The sequence below is a fragment of the Mastigoproctus giganteus genome, chromosome 2, assembly GCF_048544385.1.
Source record: "Mastigoproctus giganteus isolate SK-2022 chromosome 2, ASM4854438v1, whole genome shotgun sequence".
Classification (NCBI taxonomy): Eukaryota; Metazoa; Arthropoda; class Arachnida; order Uropygi; family Thelyphonidae; genus Mastigoproctus; species Mastigoproctus giganteus.
In genome coordinates, this window is record NC_143576.1 from 174,547,141 (window position 1) to 174,574,968 (window position 27,828).

Consider the following 27,828-nt stretch of genomic DNA (forward strand, 5'->3'; position numbering starts at 1 on the left):
CATCTACCATCACCCTCAGTGATCGATCAGAGAGAAAACTGAATAACCAATTACAAAAAACAGTTGGCAAACCATAAGATGGTGGTTGTTGTTGTTGTTGTTGTTATTTGGTTTTTAGGAGCATTAGTAACTAAGGCCATATTGCTCCGGGAATATGTGGTGGTCATTCCCTTGACCTTTCCGCATCTTCCGTATTTGGTGGTGATGGGCTTGAACCCCGGTCTAATCAAGAATCATGTGCTATGCACTGCTGCTGCTCCTTCCCACCTGGCTACGGAGGCGCCGCCATAAGATGGAAGCTTGTTTAAAAGACCATTATGCCAAACACGATTGAGAGCCTTTGAGATGTCAAGAGCAACTGCTTGTGTTTCACCAAACTTTTCTATTGAATTCATCCGTAAATGGGTAACATAAGCCAAAATATCACCAATGGATCGACACTGGCGAAATCCATACTCGCGATCATTGATCAGACGGAAGGTGTCTAGGTAGTTTAAGAGTTGGCAGTTAATTGATTTCTCCATTTCTTTAGAAAGAGTAGAAGTAATTGCAATGGGACGATAACTGAATGGGATGGGTGTCACCATTTTTAGGAACTGGTTGGATATGGGCAAATTTCCAAGCAGAAGGAAAAACACCTTTGGAATAAGAAAGTGAAAAAAGGCTGCAGATAATAGGAGTAAGTTCAGGAGCAGAGGTTTTGAGAAAAAGTGGCAAAATACCATCAGGACCTGGAGCTTTCTTAGCATCAAGATTTGTCAAAATCCTTCTGACATCCTTTTGAAGGAAGACCACGGGAGGCATTGAATGGAGTGTGTTGGGAAGGGTGGGAAGTGTTTTACCAAGATCATTAATACATGAGTTGGAAGAAAAATGGGATGCTGGCACGTCAGCTTTATCCTTGGCTGAAGTGACAACAGAACCACCTGGGTTTTACAGAGTTGAGCAAAAGTTGCGGCCAATAGCTTTGGCATGAGAACAGAATGCTCGGTTACCATTGGGACAAGAAGCAGGTTTTCTACTCTTAGCGTGTTCAAAATCTTGTTTGGACTGATTAATAACTGCTTTACAATTATTAATTGTAAAGCTTTGATGTAGGCAAAAAATGAAACTGAAGAAATATGATACAAGCCAATTACGATATACAACATTCTTCTCTTGAACAGCCTTAGTACATTTATTGGAAAACCAAGGTTTAGATAAAGGATGAGATTTTAAGGTGAAGTGTGGAATAAAGGATTCCATTCCTACAAGAATAATTTCACTGACACGATCTGAGCAAACGTTGACATCAGGAGTTTTGAAACAGTAGTGCAACCAAGGAAAAGAAGAAAATAAATCTCGCAGGTCATCCCATTTTGCATTCTTGTAATGTTTGTTAGAAAAAGGTCAAGTGTGTTGGCTGTATGGTTAGGATTGTCCGGTATTCTGGTAGGTAAATGACCAATCTGTGCAAGGTCATTAGTAATTGCAAAAGCCTCAGCATCTTGACCAGCTCTGTCAGTGTGACTAGAAAACGGAAGCCAGCTGGAGTTCTGAATATTAAAATTACCTCACTGTTAGGAAAGTTGGACTGGAGAAAGTCAAGTTGCAAAGGGAGGAAGTCAAAAAGTTCCAAGTGATTAGTGGAGTTGGGAGAACAGTAGAGACAAAATATGAATTTTACCCAATGAGGTAGAGAGATTTTAAGCCAGAGAAGATCAAAGAGAGTAGATCCAAATTGCCAAGTCTCTGACGGAATATCAGAACAGACATATGCACAAGTACCACCTTTGAGGCAAAAGGAATCATACAGCAAATAATTTGTGCATCTGAGATGAGCAGTAGTTGAATCAACCAATAACTGAGATTCTGTCAGAAAAAGTACATGGGGTTCGGCAGACTGCAAGTGGAAATGGACATCGTTAAGATTAGAATTGAGACCAGGAAAATTGTGAAATGAATTAGGAAGTGCTTCGGAGGTTTAGATCTTTTCGCAGATAAGCTTGCTCTATTAGTTTGACAATTCATGGTGTATTCAATAGTAAGAAAAAGTGGGTGGGACATGCTGTATGAAGTAATGAAATTTTTGGATATGGTGTACATATGGTAAGAATATACCCAGATCCTTGACATAACGTGGCCTCGACAATGGCCCCCACATGCACACTACTCCGACTCCCTCCAGTCACTATCTGGCAGAGTAGAGGTTATACTCTAGCTGATCCGGAAGATTCCTAGAGAGTTACCAATAGGTTCGGTCCGGTGTACTAACTAGTGACCGGCCTGCGAACACCATTTTAGAGCTGTAACCTCGAAATGTAAGGAAGATTGGATTTCGATATGATGTCCATCATAACCTCAAAAGTCATTAGTCTTACTGCATGATGAAAGAGATGGGGAAGGGTTGACTGGAACTTAGCTCTGGAGACTAAAAATGTGTTTCACCACTTCAAGCCTCCAATAAGCAAAGTGATGGTATTGCGCTAGTTAATGAGAGTCATCTACCACCTTATAACAATACAGAGGAGCAGCATTCATGTGGTGTGGGCACCACACCTCGACTCCTGCTTACATGGGTTCACACCTGGGTGGTCACCCACAGTGTGCTTGTGCATGGGAGTTATACCCAGGAGTACTAACGGTCCTACCATCATGAAGGTGCAAGCAGAGGATTTAGCTCTCACAGAGGTTGTGCAAGAAGGATAGGTAGAACAGGACCAGGGTATGTGTGCCAGGGGTCAAAATCAGAAGATTTTCTAGAGCAGATATCATTTATAAGGGCAAAAAAGGTGATATTCTTGTACATAATGATATTAAGAGTAGATCTGAAGACATACTTAATATGTACAGCAAAACGGTGGAAAAAAGTCGCAAGTTACAATCGAATTTGGAAGGTCAGGAATACTTGGAAGCCAATCAAGATGGACAATATCATCAATGCATTCCTTGAGCTACTCGAACACAACGCGGGAGGATTCTATTTCTGTCTGAGGAAAAACACAATATGGAAGGATTCACATGATCTCCTAAGAACTGCCAGCAGACCTCCTCCACCATCTGCCCTGACAGTAGGCTGCAAGAGTAGCTCATTGTGTCTTATCAATGATATACAAGAATTTTGCTAGCAGGGTAAGGAGGCGATTATTCCATTTCATAAGGTCAGGCCACACCTTGAGTACTGTATACAGGTCTGGAGGCCTCATTTTAGGATGGATGTAAAGCTGCTGGAACGAGTACAGAGAAGGGCAATGAGATTTTTGAATGGAACAAAGGGTTGCTGTTACCAAGAAAGGCTTAAGCTCTGCAAATTGCAGTGTCTGCAGACTCGGCACCTGCCAAATTATCTGACTGATGTGTATAAGGTCTTGAATAGTTTTGAGCAGGCTCAATGCTGATGGAATTCTTCCTCTTGCTCAGATTAGTCACCTGAGGAAACATAAATTCAAATTGAGGAAAGACAGTTGTAGAACAGATGTGCGGAAATTTGTCTTTAACCATCGGATGGTTGATTGTTGGAAAAAACTTACATCTGCCAGAGTGGAGGTCAGCAACTTAAATAAGTTTTAGTGAATGGATGGGTGAAATGAGTTTTTTTTTTTTTTTTTTTTGCTGATGCTATATAAGCTTGCTTTCTTGCATCATATGCCTCTATTAATGCAAATGCTAATTACAGTGGGCACCAAGCATGATGGGTCCATGGACTTGTGTTGCTTGTGCCTCACATGAAGGCATCTATCAGCATGTTACACCAAGTATTTAGACTTATCTGACCAACACACTTGTTTTCAGTCCTCCAGTGTCCAAACAGCATGCTGTTGACACATCTGTTGTTGATGATGATTAACAGTAAGGAGAGGGTGTCTCTTGAGTCGTCTGCTGTGGAACGCCATATGCCTGAGTTTGAAGTGCATCATCATTCAGGGTATTGTTCTTGCATTCCCCATATTGTATTGTGATGTTAACTGTCGCATAGTGACCTGCTGTTCAGCCCATATGTGTTGTAACCTTCACTCACCACAAACATCCATCTTGTGCAATCTTTTACAGATCTGTTGGTGTGAGGTGGTTTTTTTTTTTTTTTTTTTATGAGAACCCCAAACACGAGAGGTATTAGAACCTATAGTACTTAGTACCGTGCTTGGGTTGGAGGTTGAGAAGACGAAAGAAGATATTTGTTGACATTGGACTTGAACTTCTGTAGATTGTAATTTTCAGGAAATACGTATGAAGGAAGGTTGTTCCAGAAAACGGCAGTTGAATGAATAAATGAGGAAGATGAAAAGTTGGTTCTGTGGGTTTGAAGTTGGACAGTAAATGGATGTTGGCTGGTGGCGGCACGTGTTCGGACTGTTTTAAAAGAGAGAGCGGGAATTATAGAAGCCAATTCAGAAGAACAGTGCCCATCGAAGTATCTGTAGAAGAGGCATGCAGCAGAAACAGTACGTCTATGAGAAAGCGAGTGGAGAGACTCTGTTAGAGATGAATCATTGATTAACCTAACTGCCCTCTTCTGAATGGAATCAAGAAGCCTGAGAGAGGTTTTGGGGGCACCACCCCAGATGTGGGAACAATATTCCATGGCAGGGTGGATTTGCGATTTATACAGAGTGAGCAGCTGTTTGGAAGAAAAGTAACGCCTAGAGCAAAAGAGAAAACCAAGTTTTTTAGATGCAGAGGAAGCAATATTTGTAATGTGCTTGTGCCAAGAGAGATTAAAAGTCAGGGTAATCCCCAAAAGAGATATATCATTTTGCCTAGAAATCGGAGTGTCACTAAAGATAAGCATAGGAGCAGAAGGAGCAGGTTTGACCCATTCTACTCCATTCTTTGTACACCTTAACCACAGTGGGCCATGAGCAACCAAGAAGAAGTTCCGTTTTCTATACAGAAGCGCCCAATGCACAAGCTCCCACAACCACGCCCTTTTGAAACTGCATGATATCTTTACTACCTCTCATAACTGCTATTTCATCACTTCGACTTGCATGACCCTGAAGAAAATTACAAAATTACCACTGCTGAAGCATATGAAGCTGTTTAGCTTTTTTATACTGCGAGCTATGTGGCACAGTCCATTATGGATGGGGTGGTCACAATTCACTGTGTGTGTGTGTGTGTGTGTGTGTAGTGATCACTGAGTGTGGTTGTATATGTATATATATAGTAAATAAAGAATAATTGTTTTAAGTGCTAATTAATATCGGGGAGGGATGTGCCTGTATGAGAAAGAGGGTTTGGTTGGTTGGTTTTTTTTTTTTAGGAGCATTAGCAGCTAAGGCCATATTGCTTCCGGAATATATGGTGGTCATTCCCTCGACCTTTCCACATCCTCCGTATTTGGTGGTGACGGGTTCGAACCCCAGTCTAATCAAGAAGCGTGTGCTACACACTGTGGCTACGGGGGCACCCACCTGGCTACGGGGCGCCACGAAAAAGAAGATAACATAGCTTATGGATCAGTGACACTACAGCCATAATGTGTATATATATATATATATATATATATATATATATAAAGTATATTGTATGTAGAAGATTTTGATTTAAACCTATTGAATATACGGTATACCCTGTGAGAAATATATGGTATGAAAAAGAAATAGACAGGAAATTAAAATAAGGATAAGAAGCGAAAAGGCGACCAAAATAAGATAACATTGCGGTGTCTTTCACAATCTCAGTGTCATCATCAGAGGTCATCTACGAAATTATGAAAAAGACAGCAATGTTCTTGATTCTGTTTCCGACATGTTCTGTATGCTGTGTTGCACGTGAGCGGTTGCCATGTGTTGAGAAAGAAATATTAAAATTTTTTTAAATTTTGCAGTAAGAGTCTAATAGATTGTGCCAATAAAAGTGGTTATGTTACGTGGTGCATATAGATCATGGGATGACCTTACAGAAGCAAGTGAAAAGAATCGAAAAAATTGAAAAAAACTAAAGTAATGAATATCGGAATAGGCAGGAAGAAAGGGACTTACCGTTACTATGTAAAACTGACCAAATGACCAAGATGGCGGAAACAGAAGCAAGAACACTGCTGTCTTTTTCATAATTCTGGTGGATGACCTCTGATGATAACACTGAGATTGTGAAAGACACCGCAATGTTATCTTATTTTGGTCTCTTTTCACTTCTTATCTTTATTTTAATTTTCTGTCTATTTATTCTTCTTTTTCATACCATATATCGCTCACAGTGTATACCATATAATCAATAGGTTTAAATCAAAATCTTCTACATACAATATACTTTATATATATATATATATATATGTATATATATATACACGCTAGTGTTCAAAGAAAGTGCATCATCCCTTAAAATTGTAATTGTCGTCCAAATAACATGTATATGGAAATATTTTTTACAGATTGCATCAGATAAGACTGACACGCGTAGGTGATGACATAATATTGCATAATATTACTTTCAGCTATATAAGCAAATGCTGCAAGAGTTGCAGGCATACCTTGTTTGTGTCAGGATGGCGGGTTACATGCAGTTGATGCCACGAAGAAAGAGTGCTATTGCTGCTTTATGTGAGGAAGGATGTTCTTCCCGTCATATTGCTTATAGAGTGTCTTGTAATCAGTTGACAGTGAGTAGATTTCTTTCCAAACTCAATACTGGTTCTGCTGATACGAAAAAAGGAACCGGACACAAACGACTTCATTACACCAAAACAGAATTGCATTTTGAAGCACTTATGCCTTAAAAACCGCAAAGCTTCTTCGTCTCAGCTGAAAAGAGAATGGGAAGAATGTACAGGAGTGGTAGCAACTGCAATAACAGACAGCAGACGCTTCTTCAAAAATGGACTTGCACCCTTCATCCTAAGAAGAAGCCACTCCTCACACAAAAGATTAGCATTAGCATTAGTAGAGGCATATGATGCAAGAAAGCAAGTTTATGCAGCATCAGCCAAAAAAAAAAAAAAAAAAAAAAAAAAACACTTCCGTTTCACCCCTCCGTTCGTTCAAAATACCTGTCCAGCTGAGCCTTAAATTTATTTAGGCTATCAACTTCCACAACAAGGGATGGAAGTCTGTGCCACCAACCAACTACCTGCTGGCTAAAGGCAAATTTCCGCACATCTATCCTATATCTGTCTTTTCTCAATCAGAATTTATGCCTTCTCAGGTGATATTTTGAGCAAGAGGAAGAATCCCATTGGCATTGAGCATGTTCAAACCATTCAAGGCTTTATACACCTCTATCAGATCACCCCGCCGGTGCCCAGTCTCCAGACACTGTAATTTACAAAACTTAAGCCTTTCTTCATAAGAGCAACCCTTTGTTCCATTCACTAATCTTGTTCCCCTTCTCTGTACTCGTTCCAGCAGCTCTACATCCTTCTTGAAATGAGGCCTCCAGACCTGTATACAGTACTCAAGGTGTAGACCTGTATACATTACTCAAGGTGCCATGCTAGAAAAATTTCTGTATATCATTGACAAGACACCATGAGCTACTCTTGCAGACTGTCTGCACTGCTCAGAGAACTTCATATCTACCTGCACAATTACCCCCAGTTCCTTTTCATTCTCTACTATTGTCAGTGTAGTACCACAGAATTGATATGTTGCCCTGGGGTTGCTGTTTCCCATATGTAGTACTTTACATTTGTCAATGTTAAACTTCATTTGCCATCTCTCGGCCCATCTGCTCAACCTTTCCAGATCCAGTTGCAGCAGCATAGCGTCAGTAGTATCCTTAACAACCCTGCCAACCTTTGTATTGTCTGCAAACTTGGACATTAAGCTTGATATACCATCATCAATATCATTTATAAATACAGAAAACAATAATGGACCCAACACTGAACCCTGAGGGACTCCACTAATAACATTAGTCCATGATGAGCAGTGTCCATTGATTACCACTTACTGTCTTCTCCCCCCTCAACCATCCCTTTATCCACAGCAGCAATTTGCCTCCACTGCACCAATTTGTGCAGCAGTCTTCCATGTGCAACAGTATCACAAGCCTTTCTAAGATCCAAATATATAATATCAAAGTTATTCCCTGCGTCCAGTTCTTTTTGTGACCGCATCACAGTATCCAATCAAACTGGTCGGGCAAGACTTTCCCTTAACAAAACCAGGCTGTGTCCGAGCTATAACTGAAGTCTTGTCAAGATGATCCTGCAGTGCTTCTTTAACGAGTGCTTCCATTAATTTTCCTGGAACAGAAGTTAAACTCACAAGTCTATAATTACTTGTGTCAGCCTTTGATCCTCCTTTGTGAATTGGGATCACATTTGCATATCTCAAGTCTATGGGTACACCACTAAGTCCAAAGAAGCTCACATAATTATGGTTAATGGTTTGCTTACTTCCTTTTCTGCCTCCTTTAATATACCTGGATAGATCCCATCCACCCCAGGTGCCTTTTTTATGTTTATCCTCAACAATTTCTCCTCTACTTTCCTCTCGTAATTACAAAATCATCTAGCTCACTGCCATAGTTTACTTCACTTCTGGCATTCCCCTTCCTGAATAACTCCTCATGTGTGAATGCAGATGCAAAATACTCGTTTAGTTTGTTAGCCACCTGAGCAGGATCCACAACTGTTGAACCATCAATATCCACTGGACCAATCTGATTCATCCCTTTCTTTCTAGAGTTTACATAGGTAAAGAACTTTTTTCTGTTTTTTTTTTGCATCCTTTGCCTGCTTAATTTCCTTTGTTACTTGGTTACAGACCAGCTTATATCTATCATATGCTTCCGTGTCACCCGTTAATTTATTTATATGTATCCCATGCATTTTGCTTCTCTGCCTTATGTCTCATCAGTTCATCTGACATCCAATTAGGCCTAAACTTTGAACAATATTTCTCAAGATAAGTAGCTTCCAAGATAAGTTCTTTGAATGCTTCCCATTTTGAATTTGCTGTTGGTAACATCTTTAGTTGGTCCCAGTGTATAGAATTTAAATACTGTCTCAGACCATCGTAGTCGCCTTTACGGAAGCAATAACCCTTCCCTTTACCCCTGATGGTAGTTACCTCTTTGAGTAAATTCCACTTCAGCACACTGTGATCACTCCCACCTAGTGGTTCATTTATCTGCAGATTCTTAATGCATGAAGAATCACTACTGGTAATCAGATCAAGATGTTTTCATCTTGATATGATTATCAGCGGATCATCATCAGCCATTTTCAATCCACTGCAGGATGAAGGCCTCTCCAGCAACTTTCCAGTTCCTTCTGTTTTGAGCACTGGCCATCCATTTACTACTCAAAGACTCATGAATTTCATCTATCCATCTCCGCCTTTGTCTTCCAGGTTTTCTTCTAGCTCCTCTTGGGTACCATTCTGTTATTTTCTTAGTCCATCTGTCATCATGTCTTCGAGCTATGTGTCCTGCCCAAGACCATTTTAGTTCTTTAGTTTTGATAAGAATGTCCTTTACTTGTGTTTGCTGCCTAATCCATGTGTTTCTCTTCTTATCTAACAGTCTGATTCCCAATATAATTCGTTCCATTCTTCGCTGTGTAGTTCTTAGCTTCTCTTCCATTCTTTTGGTGAGTGCCCAAGTTTCACTTCCATAAGTCATGGTAGGGAGTATACATTGGTTCATTATTTTACGTTTCAGACAAACTGGGATATTGCTCTTCAGTATGTGACTATATTTCCTGAATGCTATCCATCCAAAATTTATTCTTCTCTTGACTTCCAGCCATTTATCATTATTACAGCTAATAACTTATCCCAGATAAGTATATGACTCCACCTTTTCAATTACTGCTCCTTTAATCATTATTTCCCTTTCCGTGGCATACTTGTTCATCATTACTTTTGTTTTAGCCATATTCATCTTTAGTCCAAAATCCTTACTAACTGTGCATAATTGATTAAGATTTTCCTCTAATTCTTTGGGATCGTGGCTTATGACCACAATGTCATCTGCAAATCGTAAATGGTTTAGGTACTCTCCATTCACATTGACTCCTTTCTGCGACCAATCTAATCTTCTGAAAGCTTCCTCAAGGCCAGCAGTAAACAGCTTCGGAGATATTGTGTCTCCTTGTCGAACTCCTTTCTCGATTTTAAATTTGCTACTGTCTTTGTCTAGTCTAATAAAGGATGTAGCACTCTCATATATTTTCTTCAAAATCATAATATATGGAGTATCTATGCCTTGTCTTTCCAGTGCCCGAAACATTGCCTTATGCTGTATGGAGTCAAATGCCTTTTCATAATCCACAAATGCCAGGCATAATGGTGTTTTATATTCATTTGTTTTCTCCATTAGCTGTGATATTACGTGAAGGTGATCCATAGTTGAGAATCCTGTCCTAAAGCCAGCTTGCTCTTTCGGTTGATTCTCATCAAGTATTCTTTCTAATCTGTTAGTAATGACCCTTGTGAACAACTTGTAGATATGGGATAACAAGCTGATTGGTCTATAATTTCCAATTTCTGATTTATCTCCTTTCTTATGCAGCAAAACTATGATTGCATTATTCCACTGCTTAGGCATCGCACCTTTTCTAATGCACTTTGTGAAGAGCCTTGCCAGTTTTTGTGTTATGTCTCTTCCTCCCAATTTTAACAACTCTACAGTAACTTCATCTTCCCCCGGGGCTTTCTGATTCTTCATTTTCTTCAATGCATGTTCTACCTCATCAGGAAGAATATTGGGTATGTCGTATGTGTTGTTACTTTGCAATCCATCTTCCCCACTGCTGGTATCATTCCCTCACTCCTTGTATAATTCTCTATAGTAGTCTTCTGCTATTTGAATTATGCCTTCTCTGCTGTTTATGAGTACACCATCGCTATTCTTCAGTTTCAGCATCATTTGTCTTTCTGTATTACTGCTCATGGCTGCTGATTTAAATCCTTTGTTTTCCCTTAATGCTTGTTCTACTTTTCTTGTGTTAAATCTTCTTATGTCCTCTCTGAGTCTCTTTCTAATGGCTTTGCATAACTCAGTATACTCAATTTTCTCCCTGTCAGTGTTTTTCTTGCTCTTCATTTGTCGTCTTTGGTTCATCACGACAAGTGTTTCTTGACTAATTTTTTCTTCTTTGGATTTCTGTTTCCCTGTAGGTTTCTTGGGCTTTATCACTTTCAGAAAGTTGTAATATTCCTCGTCGATATCTTGGTCCTGAGCAGTCTGCAGAAGCTCAAACTTGTTCTTAAGTTCCAGTACATACTGCTTTTACTCCTCCTCTGTTATTTCAAAGACCTTTGTATTATTTACTCGAGTCAGTTTTTTCCTTTCCTTTCCTACATCTATATCAAGTGTACATCTTACCATTCTGTGATCACTTCCAACATTTACCTTATTCAGGATGGTAACATCATTCACAATATATCTTCTGTTAGTGAGGATGAAGTCGATTTCATTAGTTGTTAATCCATTTGGACTCTTCCATGTCCACTTTCTGTTCACCCTTTTCTTGAAAAAAGTGTTCATTACTGACAGTCCTTGAGATTCTGCAAATTCCACAAGTCTTTCACCTTTTTTATTTCTTTCACCAATTCCAAAATTTCCTATAGGTCCTCTTTCTGCGCTGCTTTGCCTTTTTCCAACCTTAGCATTGAAGTCCCCCATAATAATAGTGTAGTGGGTTTTCTGCTCATCTAGAAGACTCTCAATTTCAATGTACATTTCTTCAACCTCTTCATCATCATGGCTCGATGTTGGTGCATAAATCATTATAATCTTTAGCTTGTACAGCAAGAAATCTTGAATATTAGCCTTGTATCAGGGGATACAAGGACTAATAGATTAACAGTAGCCACTGGCAGAGGTGAAAGTGATCCTTGCACTGCTTCTATTGGAATGAGCAGAAGCCTGAAAAAGAAGATGCAGAATATTTCAGAGACTGCTGGGAGTCATTGCGGTTACTTTTTTTTTTTTTTTTTTTTTTTGATTTGGTAGTTGTTGGCGCATCGGCTTCTGTGGCCATATTGCACCTCCCAAGGTTTTTTGCAGTACTTTGATCCAAGCCCGAGGCGGGAATCGAACCCGCGACCTTTGGGTTGCCGGGCAGGTACTTTACCCACTCGGCTAGCCCGGTCGGCATTTGCGGTTACAAGTTGTTTGTTTGTTGTTTTGGGTTTTTTTTGGAGCATTAGCAACTAAGGCCTTATTGCTCCGGGATATGTGGTAGTCATTACCTGACCTTTCCACATCCTCCGTATTTGGTGGTGACGGGCTAGAACCCCGGTCTAATCAAGAAGCGTGTACTACGCACTGCTGCTCCTTCCCACCTGGCTACGGAGGCGCTCGGTACAAGTAAACACTTTGATTGTGTTAGGGTAGCTAAGAATAGAAACAGGTGCATGTATACTTGCGTATACACCAATGCTAGGAGTTTGGTAAATAAATTTGATGAATTTGCAAGATTGCTCAAAACGCCAAAGGCAGATATTGTTAGGATATCAGAGACGTGGTGTCACACAGATATAAGGAATGCAGAACTGGAATTTGGGGAGTACAACGTCTACAGAAAGAATAGACAGGATAGGAAGGGAGGAAGGGTTATGCTTTTAGTTAAGAAACACATAAAATTCAAGGAAGTGAAGCCAGTCAACATCGCTGGACAGTGCAGTGTCGAGTCAGTTTGGTGTGACAAACATTGGGAGATCAAAATTGAGATGAGGAGTGTGCTATAGGCCTAATGACTCTGATGAGTATAATAAAAAACTGTACAGGGAAATAGAGTGGGCCAGTAAATCAGAGTCTTATAATGGTGGATTTTAATTTCCCAGATATTGACTGGAATTTAGGGGCTGGTCACTCACACACTAGCAAGGCTTTTGTGGATTTATTGGATGATTGTTTTCTACATCAGCATGTTTGGGAGGCAACTAGAGGGAGTAATACTCTTGATCTGATTATCAGTAGTGATTCTTCATGCATTAAGAATCTGCAGATACAGGAACCACTAGGTGGCAGTGATCACAGTGTGCTGAAGTGGGATTTACTCAAGGAGGTAACTACCATCAGGGGTAAAGGGAAGGGTTATTGCTTTCGTAAAGGCGACTACGATGGTCTGAGAGAGTATTTAAGTTCTATACAGTGGGACCAACTGATGATGTTACCAACAGCAAACTCAAAATGGGAAGCATTCAAAGAACTTATCTTGGAAGCTACTAGGCTTTACACACCAAGTAAGAAATATTGTTCAAGGTTTAGGCCAAAATGGATGTCAGATGTACTAATGAGACATATGGCAGAGAATAAAAATGCATGGGATACATATAAATTAACACGTGACACAGAAGCCTATGATAGATACAAGTTGATCTGTAACTAAGTTACAAAGAATGTTAGGCAGGCGAAGGCAGATTACGAGAAATCTTTGTCAAGGGATGCAAAGAAAAACAGCAAAGAGTCCTTTACGTATGTAAACTCTAGAAGGAAGGGGATGAATCAGATTGGTCCACTTGATATCGATGGTTCAACGGTTGATGATCCTGCTCAGGTAGCTAACAAACTAAATGAATATTTTGCATCGACATTCACACATGAGGATTTATTCAGCGAGGGAATGCCATAAGTGTATTCAACTCTGGCAGTAAGCTAGATAATCTTGTAATAACTGAGAGTAAAATGGAGGAGATATTGTTGAAGATAAACACATGAAAGACACCTGGGGTGGATAGTTGGTTTTTGTTTTTTTTTTTTGTTTTTTAGGAGCATTAGCAACTAAGGCCATATTGCTCTAGGGATATGCGGTGGTCATTCCCTGACCTTTCCACATCCTCCGTATTTGGTGGTCACTGGCTCGAACCCTAGTCTAATTAAGAAGCCTGTGCTCTGCACTGCTGCTCCTGCCCACCTGGCTACGGAGGCACCTTGGGGTGGATGGGATCTATCCAGTTATATTAAAGGAGGCATCCAAGGAAGTAAGCAAACCCTTAGCCATAATTATGAGGGCTTCCCTGGCTCAGGGGAGGTACCCATAGACTGGAGATGTGCAAATGTGACCACAATTCACAAAGAAGGATCAAAGGCTGACACAAGTAATTATAGACCTGTGAGTTTAACTTCTGTGCCCGGAAAATTAATGGAGGCACTGGTGAAAGAAGCACTGCAGGATCATCTAGACAAGACTTCAGTAATAGCTCGGACACAGCATGGTTTGGTTAAGGGGAAGTCTTGCCTCACCAATTTGATTGGTTACTATGATGCAGTCACAACAGAACTGGATGCAGGAAATAACTTTGATATTATATATTTGGATCTTAGAAATGCTTTTGACACTGTTGCACATGGAAGACTGCTGGAGAAATTGGAGCAGTTTGGCATTGGAGGCAAATTGCTGCTATGGGTAAAGGGGTGGTTGAGTGGGAGAAGACAGAGAGTGGTAATCAATGGACACTGCTCATCGTGGACTAATGTTATTAGTGGAGTCCCTCAGGATTCAGTGTTGGGTCCATTATTGTTTTCTGTATTTATAAATAATACTGATGGCGGTATATCAAGCTTAATGTCCAAGTTTGCATATGATACAAAGGTTGGCAGTGTTGTTAAGGACACTACTGACGCTATGCTGCTGGAATAGGATCTGGAAAGGTTGAGCAGATGGGCTGAGAGGTGGCAAATGAAGTTTAACATTGACAAATATAAAGTACTACATATGGGAAACAGCAACCCCTGTGGTACTACACTGACAGTGGTAGAGAATGAAAAGGACCTGGGGGTAAATGTGCAGGCAGATATGAAGTTCTCTGAGCAGTGCAAACGGGCTGCAAAAGTAGCTCATGGTGTCTTGTCAATGATATACAGGAATTTTTCTAGCAGGGATAAGGAGGTGATTATTCCCTTGTATAAGGTAATGGTCAGACCACACCCTGAGTGCTGTATACAGGTCTGGAGGCCTCATTTCAAGAAGGATGTAGAGCTGCTGGAACGAGTACAGAGAAGGGCAACAAGATTAGTGAATGGAACAAAGGGTTGCTCTTATGAAGAAAGGCTTAAGTTTTGAAATTACAGTGTCTGGAGACTAGTCACCGGCGAGTGATAGAGGTATATAAAGCCTTGAATGGTTTGAGCATGCTCAATGCCGATGGGATACTTCCTCTTGCTCAGAATAATCACTTGAGAAGGCATAAATTCTGATTGAGAAAAGACAGATATAGGATAGATATGTGGAAATTTGCCTTTAGCCAGCAGGTAGTTGGTTGGTGGAACAGACTTCCATCCCTTGTTGTGGAAATTGATAGCCTAAATAAATTTAAGGCTCAGCTGGTCAGGTATTTCGAACAAACGGAGGGGTGAAGTGGAAAGTTTTTTTTTTTTTTTTTTTGGCTGATGCTGCATAAACTTGCTTTCTTGCATCATATGCCTTTACTAATGCTAATGCTAAAAAAGGCCCGATTAATTTGGTGTAAGGAGCATGTCAAATGGGCTCCGGAGCAGTGGAAGTCAGTTATTTTCTCAGATTAGAAGAAATTCAACCTGCATGGCTCTGATGGAAGACAAACGATTTGATGTAGACATGGTAATGAATACCATCCAGATTGTATGGTATCTACAGTGAAATTCCCTACCAGCCAAATGATATGGGGATGCATTTCATATCACAGACTAGGTCACCTGCAGTTTATAAAAGGTTCCATAAATGACAATGGATACCTGGCTATATTGGAAGGAAAATTGCTGCCAACCATTAGAGTTCATTTCAACCTGCCAAATAACTACATCTTTCAGGACAACTCTACTCCTTGTCATCAGGCGGAAAGCGTAAGTTGTCACTTCTGCTATTAGTGGAGTAGTTTCTTTAGCTTCATTTCTGCATTAGAAGTTAGACAGTAATGTGTTTATATTTGTTACAGGTGAAAAAATGGTTAGAATAATGGTCGATTACAGCTCCTAGCTGGCCAGGAAACAGCTCGGACCTGCATGCTATAGAGAACTGTTGGCATCGTGTGGAATCTGCAGTTGCCAGAAAGAAACCAAAGACCCTTTGTGAACTTCAGGAAGCCATACCTCGTGTTTGGAGCAATGAACTATCAGTTGATTATCTTCAGAAATTGACCTTGTCAATGCATCAACGGTGTGATGCTGTCATCAGGGCCAGAGGCAGTACAACTAAATATTAGTTGTGATCTGGTGAACTTTTCATTTTGTTTTCCATTTAAAATGATAAACTGTAGCAAACTGAGAGCTTCTGATAACATTTCAGCCATAATTGTCATGTTTACCAAAACTGTTGTATAAAGGTTTCAAATGCTCATTTTGGAATATTTTGAGAGCACCTGTCAAATATTACTTAGCTTTTCCTTAACTATTAATAAATATCTTTTGTTTATATTTTTATTTGTGATGCTAGTCATTAAAGTAACATACCATCCTGAAAAAGGGTTAAAAATGCGAAATTCTTAGGTGATGCACTGTTTTGGAACACCAGTTTGTTTATTTATATATATATATATAGTAAGAAAAAAATTTCTATTTCTACTACATGTGACCTTTGAGTTCAATGCATGCTGTCCATTTTAAGGGAAAAGAGGCAATACCTGAAAAAAAAAAGTCTGTTCTGGTCAAAAAAAGTAAAACATGTTAACTTCTTGGGATGGTCATCACTTGAAAACTGATGTCATGCAAGTATTTCTTCAGATTTTTTCTGAAGAGGAAATAATCACAGGGGGACTAGGTCAGGACTGTAGTGCATGTGGTTTAATTCATTGACTCTGTAATCTCTCGGGCAATTTCTTTATGGGATGTGTATGGGAGCACTGTCAGGAAGAAGCAGGATACCTTGTGTCAATTTTCCTCTTTTCTATTCCTTTATGGACTCTCTTAACTTTATGAGAGCAGCAGTACAGGCCTATCCAGTAATTGTTTTCTTATATGATTTAACAAAAGAATTCCTTTCATGTTTCAAAAAAGTGGTCACCATGATAGAATCCTGTTTTGTTTCTGAATCCAAGTTTCATCACCAATTATAATTATTGAAAGAAATCCTGGATCTGCACCATACACATTCAAAATTTCCTTACAAATTTGAACCCTGCACAGGTTCTAATGAGCTGTGAGCAGTGGCACCCAGCAAAAACTGACCTTTGACATGACAAGCATTCATGGAGGATGGTCAGCACTGACCACTCAGAAATATTACCTTCTCTAGTAGTCACAGACACTTTAATACATCTATCCTCAATAGCTAGAGCTTCAATTTATTGGCACATTTCTGGAATTGTCACTTCTGTTGGTCACCCCAAGCAGGGGTTATCTTCTGTGAATTCTCAACTCCATTTAAACTGCTTAGACCAAAATTAACTGGCATTGAGAAGGGACAGCATCATTAGATACAGATATCATGCAGTCGTGAATATTTTTTGTTACATTCTCTTCTTTTGTCAAAAATTTGATGATGGCTTGACTGAAATTTTGGGAAAACCATGTTTTCCTCTAGGTTGGATACTTTAAATCTCTTTTGTTCTTCTGTATTGAGGCAACCCACACAAATAAGATGCAAACATTTATGAGAGTATGATAAAACTGGCATGTTAATCACTCAACCAAGGCCAGCTTGGTCCAGTGTTTATTGTGGTTGGCAACTAGTAAGGAAGTTTTGGGTTCAAGCTCATATGCTACCACAAAAAATTAACAGCCAGTTGTGACTATGATGCTAAAAATCCAGATGCCATTAATAATTCAATATTTATGCAGTCATGCTGAATTTATAAACACCTCATGTCTTGCCCATGTAGAAAATAAAGAGAATTTTATTTATTTAATTACATCATGCATAATCATAATCAAGATAGATAACTTATTGAATGTTAATGCTCTATGTGTGATTGGATATCTTGAGCATCTTGTAAATGGCGCCTCTGTAGCCAGGTGGGAAGGAGCAGCAGCAGTGCTTAGCACACGCTTCTTGATTAGACCAGGGTTCGAGCCCGTCACCACCAATTACGGAAGATGGGAAAGGTCAAGGGAATGACCACCGCTTATTCCCGGAGTAATATGGCCTTAGTTGCTAATGCTCCTAAAACCAAATAACAAACAAACAAACAAGCATCTTGTAAAATTTCAACTGGAAGGAAGGGAGAGAAAAAGAAAGTGATATTTAAGTAATATTAAAATTTCAAAGTACATTATGTCAAAGTACACTATTACATAAGCAATGTAAGTAGTAGTACTGACATTGCACTATTATTACAAGTTATAGTGTCCTCTACTTAACACAAGACGGCTAATTAAAAACCTAATAGTTGATGAAAAAAAATTGCCCCAATAATATTAAACCGTGATAAGTAAAACTATTCATTTTTGAATAATATAAAATATTCTGCTTATACACAGCATGACCAATGAGTCAAAGAAGTTTATTGTTATTATTGACAATGAATACAATTATCAACCATATTTAGCTGTCACATAAGACTTGAACCATAGTCCACTCAGATGTACGTGCACTACTGCACTCTTATGCTTGACCATCCAGCTATGTGTAGAGAAGAAAAAAAAAAAAAAAAAAAAAAAAAATGGTGAAGGGAGAAGTAATATAGCTATAATTTAGCTATAGTCCATCGGGTTTGGGTAGAAGAAAGACAAAGAAATATTTTTATTTTTCTATTACTTTTTATTTTTTTTATTCTCTTATCATTATTTATCATTATTTTGCATCAACAAGTTACTTAATTTTTATGTGTATATTTATATCCAAATTAAATCAAATGTATATCAAAAACTAGGGAGCATTCCCAAAATCCTTGTATACAGCATGAGTAAGCTCTCTCTCTCTCTTGATTTTTTGCCTACATGAAGCTTCTCTGAATATAGTAACAATTTTTTTAATTCATGATACTGTCATTCAATTCAGTTGCACAGAAAATATTTAATATTTTCTGTGCAATTTAAGAATAAACAGGTAACCAAAAGAGGCAAATCATATTGTCTGGGCCATCAAAATACTTTGTTCTTCCATAAACCACTGGAATTCTATGGCTTCTTTAAAAGATGGTATGTGCAATGCTTTATATTTATTTTAGTCTATATAAATGGATATTATCACACACACACACACACACACACACACACACACACACACACACACACACACACACACACACACACACACACACACACACACACACACAGCATTCACAACTGCATGCATTAATACAAATAAATACATGCAAAATTCCTTTATTAACAAGTATTGGATGAGTAAAAGGGAAAGGTTTTTTTTTTTTTTTTTTTTTTTTTGTGGCTGATGCTGTATAAGATTACTTTCTTGTATCATGTCTCTACTAATGCTATTCCAATCATTATCATATATGTAAACTGCAAAATGGTTTTAGATCCCACATTCTTTAAATCCCACTGTGCAAGGCTCAAGGGATAGAATTTTTTTCAGCCTGGTCTGTACTTGTTAACAGGAGAGACTGCTTCTACAGGGAGGGGATACACTTAAATAGAAAGGGTGCAAGAATATTTGCTGATGCTATCGAGGCAGTGTTAGGTGTGTCAGAAAATTGCTAGCTTGGGGGGATACAAGGACTAATTGATTGACAGTAGCCACTGGCAGAGGTGAAAGTGATTCTTGCACTGCTTCTATTGGAATGAGCAGCAGCCTGGAAAACAAGATGCAGAATATTTCAGAGACTGCTAGGAGTCATTGCGGTACAAGTAAACATTTAGACCAAATACCTTTAGACCAAGTATACATGCACCTGTTCCTATTCTTATTGATTTCAATATCAATAAGAATAGGAACAGGTGCATGTATACTTGCGTGTACACCAATGCTAGAAGTTTGGCAAATAAATTTGATAAATTTGAGGTACTGCTCAAAGCATCAAAGGCGGATATTGTTGGGATATCAGAGACGTGGTGTCACACAGATATAAGGAATGCAGAACTGGAATTAGGGGAGTACAATATCTACAGAAAGGATAGAAAGGGAGGAGGGGTTATGCTATTAGTTAAGAAACACATAAAATCCAAGGAAGTGAAGCCAGTCGACACCGCTGGACAGTGCAGTGTCGAATCAGCTTGGTGTGACATAAGCACTGGGAGATCAAAATTGAGAATAGGAGTGTGCTATAGGCCCAATGACTCTGATGAGTATAATAAGAAACTGTATAGGGAAATACAGTGGGCCAGTAAATCAGAGAGTCTTGTAATGACAGATTTTAATTTCCCAGATATTGATTGGAATTTGTGGGTTGGTCACTCACACACTAGTAAGGCTTTTGTGGATTTATTGGATGATTGTTTTCTACATCAGCATGTTCGGGAGGCAACTAGAGGGAGTAATACTCTTGATCTGATTATCAGTAGTGATTCTTCATGCAATAAGAATCTGGGGATAAAGGAATCACTAGGTGGCAGTAATCACTGTGCTGAAGTGGGATTTACTCAAAGCGGTAACTACCATCAGGGGTAAAGGGAAGGGTTTTTGCTTTCGTAAAGGCGACTACGATGGTCTGAGACAGTATTTAAATTCTATACAGTGGGACCAACTGATGATGTTACCAACAGCAAATTCAAAATGGGAAGCATTCAAAGAACTTATCAAGGAAGCTACTAGGCTTTACATACTAAGTAAGAAATATGGTTCAAAGTTTAGGCCTAAATGGATGTCAGATGAACTAAAGAGACATATGGCAGAGAAGAAAAATGCACGGGATACATATAAATTAACAGGTGACACAGAAGCCTATGACAGATACAAGCTGGTCTGCAACCAAGTTATAAAGTAGGTTAGGCAGGAGAAGGCAGATTACAAGAAATTTTTGGCAAGGGATGCAAAGAAGAACAGCAAAGAGTTCTTTACTTATGTAAACTCTAGAAGGAAGGGGATGAATCAGATTGGTCCACTTGATATCGATGGGTCAACTGTCACTGATGGTGGTGGTGTATCCTCAGTCCTGGCTCTTTTTGCAGAGGTGTTATCTGCGTCATCATCTCGAATAGGTTGGGGCCTTGTTGGGGGCCCAGAAGAATTTGAATTTATAATACTCATAGGAGTAAAATAAAAATTTCGGATGCCCTAAGTACCTCACCCACCACGGAGCCCTACGAGGGGACGCCCACCCGTGAACTAGCAGGTTACGCAGTACCTGCTAGTTCACGGGTGGGATGCCAAGTTAGCTTAGAGGCACCATACCCATGTTTCCAATAAGCCTTGATCCCGTCCCAGGACCAAAGGGAGGGAGACTTATTGGAACGCAGTTGACCCTAGCAGTAAGAACAACCCGCCGATTGATCCCTGTCGAGCCGGTCCGGGACCACCCGTCTTGTCGAAGCAGGGGCCAAAGTGGTGTATTAAGGCTGGGCCCCTCAACCACCAGGATCTCCCTTTCCGAATTCCACGGGTCGCGGCGCACGGCTGCACACGCCGGATTCCAAAGATGTAACCCTGGAACCAAGGTATGGGCGTTAGATCCCAGTGATGCTAACCTGGAATTCCAGCAGAGTCACTGGGAGGTCCCCCTCACCACGTACAGGTGCTCACGTCGAGGAGCTGGCGAGGTGATCTGATAGAGGTGTATAAAGCCTTGAATGGTTTGAGCATGCTCAATGCCAATGGGATTCTTCCTCTTGCTCAGAATAATCATCTGAGAGGGCATAAATTCAGATTGAGGAAAGACAGAAGTAGGATAGATGTGCAGAAATTTGGCTTTAGCCAGCAGGTAGTTGGTTGGTGGAACAGACTTCCATCACTTGTTGTGGAAGTTGATAGCATAAATAAAATTAAGGCTCAGCTGGACAGGTATTTCGAATGAACGGAGGGGTGAAATGAAATGGAAGTGTTTTTTTTTTTTTTTTTTTTTGACTAATGCTGCATAAGCTTGCTTTCTTGCATCATATGCCTCTACTAATGCTAATGCTATTCAGTATACAGTGTCACAAATTAGCCATAACACATAGTACAGTCAAGAAATTCCTGGGCTGGCTGTGAAGTATGTTCAATAAAAGCAGCATCATTTACTATTTTGAAATGACCCAGCATCTACACATACAAAGTTCACATCATTCAACACATTATGTTTCTCCGTGTATTTAACAGTTGTCACCTCAAAAAAAACAAAAAAAAACAAGGCAGATGAGATCAAAGTGCTTATTGTATCATGATTTCTCTGAGAAATAATGATACAGAAACCCGAGAGAGTGAAAAATGTCAAATTTGGAAAATTGTGCAAATATCAACTTTTTCCAATGCTCGGGGACACTTTTGAAACACTGGAAGTGATGTGTCAGGTTTACAGAGAGGATTCTCCATCTTATACCACCATGTTTGGATGGCATCAGATAATAAAGAGGAAAGAGGCAAGTTTAGTAAAGAATGACTGTGCTGGAAGACATTAAATAGCTAGTACATCTGAAAAAACTGAAATATCAGGATAACTTGTACATCAGAACCTCTTTGTGGCTGCTGATAAATTTGCAGAAACTTTAAACATTTCACATGGAAGTTGTCAAATTTTAAGTGATGATTTGCACACGCATCAGGTTGCTAGAATATGATGCCTTGAATGCTTACTGAAGATCAATGCAATAAGAGCATGAAAATTTGCACTTATTGCATTGATCATAATATGCTTATATCATAATGGCATATGATAATGACCCATTGTTTCCAGTGTCTTTCACGATCCTGAATAAGACATTGTGTTTGTGTTTTGCCTATGACCCACAAAGTGTGAATCATCAACTTGAATATCATCATCTTTGCCACAATGAAAGAAAAAAAAAAAAAAAAAAAACAATTGGCAAGCTAGGTTGAAAGGGAAAGTGATATTAGAAGTGCTTTTTTAACCATCATGATACTGTGCATTATAAATTCATTTCTAAAGATGCCACTGTGAACAAGAAATGATACTTAGTGGTAGTGGAAAGCAATTCAGCAAGAGTGTCGAAATGGGGAACAGTGAATGACTGGAAGTCATTGCAAAAAAAAAAAAAAAAACACCAGCATGTTGCTCATTTCTCAAGCAACAAGGGCAAGCAAAACACAATTCTTGTGACAGCATCCCCACCCCAATTTACATTGCTTTTTTTAAAAATTTTCCCAAATATGAAATGTTTATGATCTGTCACTTCTGTAGCAAAGAAGAGGTTACTGATGTAATGAAGATGCTCTACACACTACACCAGTAAATTTGATGAATTTGAAGTACTGGTCAAGCCACCAATTCTATTAAGACAGCAAAGGAGGTAAGCAAACTCTTAGCCATAATATGAGCATATCTGGATTCGGGAGAGGTTCCTGTGGACTGGAGATGAGCAAATATATCCCCAGTCCACAAAGGGGAATCAAAGCATGATGATGAGGAAGTACTGACCTGTTAGCTTACATTCTGTTGTAGGGAAAATGATGAGTCACTGGTTAAAGAAGTAATACAGGACCATCTAGAGTGCAGTTATACTTCAGTCAAGGCTTCATTTTCACAGCAATTTGTTAAGGGGAGATCTTGTCTGACCAATTTGATTGGATACTATGATGCAGTCACAAAAGAACTGGATGCAAAATATAATTTTGATATATATACTTGGATTTCAGGAAAGCTTTTGATACTGTTGCACATTAAAGACTGCTGTACAAATTGGAGTAGTGGGGCATTAAGGGAAAGTTATTGCTATGGATAAAGGGATGATTGAATGGGAGAAGACAGAAAGTGGTTATCAATGGACACTGCTCTTCATGGACTAATGTTATTAGGAGAGTCCACAGGGGTTGTTGCTGGGTCCATTGTTGTTTTCTGAATTTATTAATGATGATGAGGTTATATCAGACTTATGTCAGCAGATGATACAAAGGTTAGCAGGGTGGTTAAAAAAAAATGACAGTAATGAAGGTAGTTGCTGCAACAGGACCTAGAAAAATTAGGCACATGGGCTGAGAAATGGCAATTTGACTTTTACAAATGCAAGGTACTATATGGGTAGCAGTCATCCCAGAGTAATGTGCCAATTGTGTGGTTTGTTTGTTTGTTTGTTTTAGAGTTTTATGGCGCATTAGCATCTAAGGCTATAATGCGCCAAGTCAAGCCAACTGTGTGGTACTCATTATAGTGGGATATGTAAAGGACCTGGGGGTAATTGTGGAGCCACACATGAAGTTCTCTGAACAGTGCAAACAGGCTGCCAGGACAGCATCATGGGTTTTTCTTAATGATATACAAGAATTTCACTAGCCAGGATAAGGAAGTGATTATCCCATTGTATAAGGCAAAGGTCAGGCTACATCTTGAGTACGGCATACAGGTCTGGAGACCTCATTTTAGGAAAGATGTAGATCTACTGGAACAGGTACAGAGAAGGGAGAGATTGGTGAAGGGAACAAAGGGGTGCTCTTACCAAGAAAGGCTTCATTTCTGCAAATTGCAGTGTCTGGAGACTAGGCACCTGCAAGGTGATCTGACTGAGGTGTTTAAGGACTTAATGGCTTGAGCAAACTCAATGCTGATGGAATTTTTCCAAAACTTCTAACAGAAATTGTAACAAAGTGGCAAAGGTGCATTACTGTTAAGCAGAGTACTTCTAGAGCAGCTATATCTAGGTTTAGTTATCTTTATTACACAAGTACAGAAACGTTGCTGTTGTACTGTATAAATGATTTCTTGCATCATACTAATGAAGAGTATTTATCAGAAATGGTGCATTTTTTTTTTTTTTTTTTTTTGTTTATCTAACATAAATATCTTATTAAACTTTAATTATGAAATGAAGCAGAGAATGAAGCACACAATAAAAATGTTATAAGAATATACCAGTTTTTATATAACACTTAGAACTTTTAGTTTTCTTTTAAGTAAAGGAAATTATCTTACCATGTTCCCCTGCTAAACTAACTTTGATTGTTCTATTTTTCAGAGTCTGAAATTTAAAAAAATCCAATTCGATCAATATATTAATTAGCAAATATACAAAGAAACAGATTAACAAACTTCAAAAGATGCTTTTGTTTTGTCTAAACAACTTATTCAATGTCAAAGAGCAGAGAATCCTCGATTAACAAAAGAAGAAAAATATGCGATGATTATAAAAAAAAGTGCTCCCCCAGATAGAATACAGTTAGTTCTGCTATAACATAGTTCCTAAAAATCTCCGCATTATGGTATTTCATGAATTAAAAACAACAGGCCTTATGGAAAAAATAGGGATAGGGGCAGAGCAGTAAAAAAAAAAAAATGTTCAGTCTGATAAGTAAAACAAAAAAACAAAAAAAAAAAAACACAATAAAATTGCTAAAATCGGTTTAAACGTCTTAAATTTCTAATAGATATATAAATATTACAGTAAACATAACACCTTCCATGGACACTGTTCTTCTGAATTGGCTTCTATAATTCCCGCTCTCTCTTTCAGAACAGACCGAACACGTGCCGCCACCAGCCAACATCCATTTACTGTCCAACTTCAAACTCACAGAACCAACTTTTCATCTTCCTCATTTATTCATTCAACTGCCGTTTTCTGGAACAACCTTCCTTCATACGTATTTCCTGAAAATTACAATCTACAGAAGTTCAAGTTCAATGTCAACAAATATCTTCTTTCGTCTTCTCAATCTCCAACCCAAGCACGGTACTAAGTACTATAGGTTCTAAAACCTCTCGTGTTTGGGGTTCACATAAAAAAAAAAAAAAAAAACCTTACCTTGACAAGATATGAAGTTTGTTTGTTTTAAGTGGGTGTGGTGAAGGGCTGAATTTATTAATGATGAGTTGGTGAGTTATAGCAAAGAGGTAGAAGGAGGGTTATCATTCTTAGGACGAAATGTTGTTATAGTTAAAATAGCTATCTAGCTTTTCCTGCCTCCTTCTTTCATACAGGAGCTGCCTTTATGGTTCCAAATGGAACTGAATGTCACCAAGCACTATCCTACTACATTCAGCATTACAATCATTATCTTCAATCCACTGTAAGTGCTTTCCAATTCCACCTAAAGCAGCTGTAACTCTGCTGTTTTAAGTTCTCGTGAGGCAGCCTGCTGGACTTCATTATCATTCTCATCTTGACTTTTCACTTGACTGGCTGCAACAAGTTGTTGCAAGCCTTCAGTAGATAGATCCCCATTGTGAGACTCTAGGAGCTCTTCTACATCTTCATTTTCTACTTCCTCGAAATCAACTTCTTTTGCAAGAGCAACACAACCTGCTCTGATTTGTTTTAGTTGCTCTGAAGGTTCAAAGCCTTCAAAATTGCGAATTAAATGAGGGATAAGTTTCCGCCAAACACGATTCATGCAGTCTTTTTTATCATCATTCCAGACTTCTACAATCATATCAATGGCAACTTTGATGTTAAATCTTTTCCAAAATTCTATAACAGTTTGTGCCTTGTCACCTTCAGTAGCAGCAATTAACATCTTGAATGTTCACATTAAATTGTAAGCCTTAAATGCTGCTATCACACCCTGGTCAAGGTGCTGTAGTAGAGAGGTTGTGTTCAGAGGTAAAAAGATGAATTTGATATTCGGAGAGAGTTCAGCAACTGTCTGAGGATGGATTGGTGCGTTATCAAGAATTATTAGAATTTTAAAAAAAACCTAAGTTCTTCTTGCAATAATTTTTGAAAGCATCATGGTAAGCTTCAACAAAAATATCAGTGAATATTTCCCCAGTCATCCAACCTTTCTTGCTAGACCACAGGCGGAGTACTGGGTTTAGTTGAACTCCACCAAGTGAATAAATTATTTTGGGATTACTGTTTTCCAGGTGTAATACCTTACACTTTGTTGGATTAAAGCATAGCTTCCATTTTTCTGACCATTCCTGAAGTCTCTCTAGGTTTCTCTGAAGAAACTCAGCTTGACAGTGATCATTAACTACTCTACCAATTTTAACGTCATCTGCAAATTTAGACATCACGCCCTCTATCCGTTCATCGATGTTGTTTATGAAAATTAAAAACAACGGTGGTCTAATACTGATCCTTGGGGAACCCCACTTCTTACATCAACCCAATCTGAAGAATAGCCATTTATCACAACCCTATGCCTCCTGCCCTGAAGCCTTCCTGATAGCCATCTAAGGATTTTCCCAGTGATTCCTGTTCCAGCTTATAAAGCAACCACTCATGTGGGACTGAGTCAAAAGCTTTGCTGAAATCTAAATAAACAATGTTGAAATTATTCCCTAAATCCAGCTCATGAGTGACCCTTTCAAAATAGCAAACCAGATTTGTTAAATATGATTTTCCCTTTACAAAACCATGCTGAGTATCCTTGAGAATTTCAATTCTATCCAAATGATCCTGAATTTTACCCTTGATCATTGCCTCCATGATTTTCCCTACCACCGAAGTCAGACTGACAGGTCGATAATTTCCCACTTCACTCTAAGAACCACCCTTATGTATGGGAGATCCATCGGCACTTTTCCAATCCAATGGAATCTCCCCAGATTCAAGTGATGCTCACATAATTAGCCTCAATGGTTCAATGCACTCACTTGCGGGCGCCTCCGTAGCCAGATGGGAAGGAGCAGGAGTGCATAGCACACGCTTCTTGATTAGACCGGGGTTCGAGCCTGTCACCATCAAATACGGAGGATGCGGAAAGGTCAAGGGAATGACCACCGCATATTCCCGGAGCAATATGGCCTTAGTTGCTAATGCTCCAAAATAACAAACTAACTTTGAACTTTGAACTTTGAGCACTCACTTGCCGCCTCCCTTAAGATTATAGGGTATATTCCATCAACTCCAGGAGCCTTACTGGCCTGTAGACTCGAAAGTTTTTTTAATTAAATAATCTTGTGAAATTTCAATATCATTAATTACATATTTTTCAACTTCGCTCCCAGAATTTCCCATTGCCATAAAAGGTTTTTTATCTGTAAATATCGATGCAAAATAACTGTTAAGTTCATCTGCAACGGCAGCTGGTGTATTTAATATCATCCT

General features: G+C 39.0%; 1 protein-coding gene across 3 annotated transcripts in view; it reads right to left on the bottom strand.

Annotated features, from left to right (window-relative positions):
- The window catches only part of LOC150089761 (eukaryotic translation initiation factor 4B-like), a 310,970-nt gene that overhangs the window by 215,361 nt on the left and 67,781 nt on the right, over positions 1-27,828 (bottom strand). For all 3 annotated transcript variants that reach the window (XM_090368790.1, XM_090368789.1, XM_090368788.1), the window contains exon 5: positions 24,750-24,795. In XM_090368790.1, the coding sequence (XP_090224916.1) occupies positions 24,750-24,795 (46 nt within the window). The remainder of the gene's footprint in view (positions 1-24,749; positions 24,796-27,828) is intronic.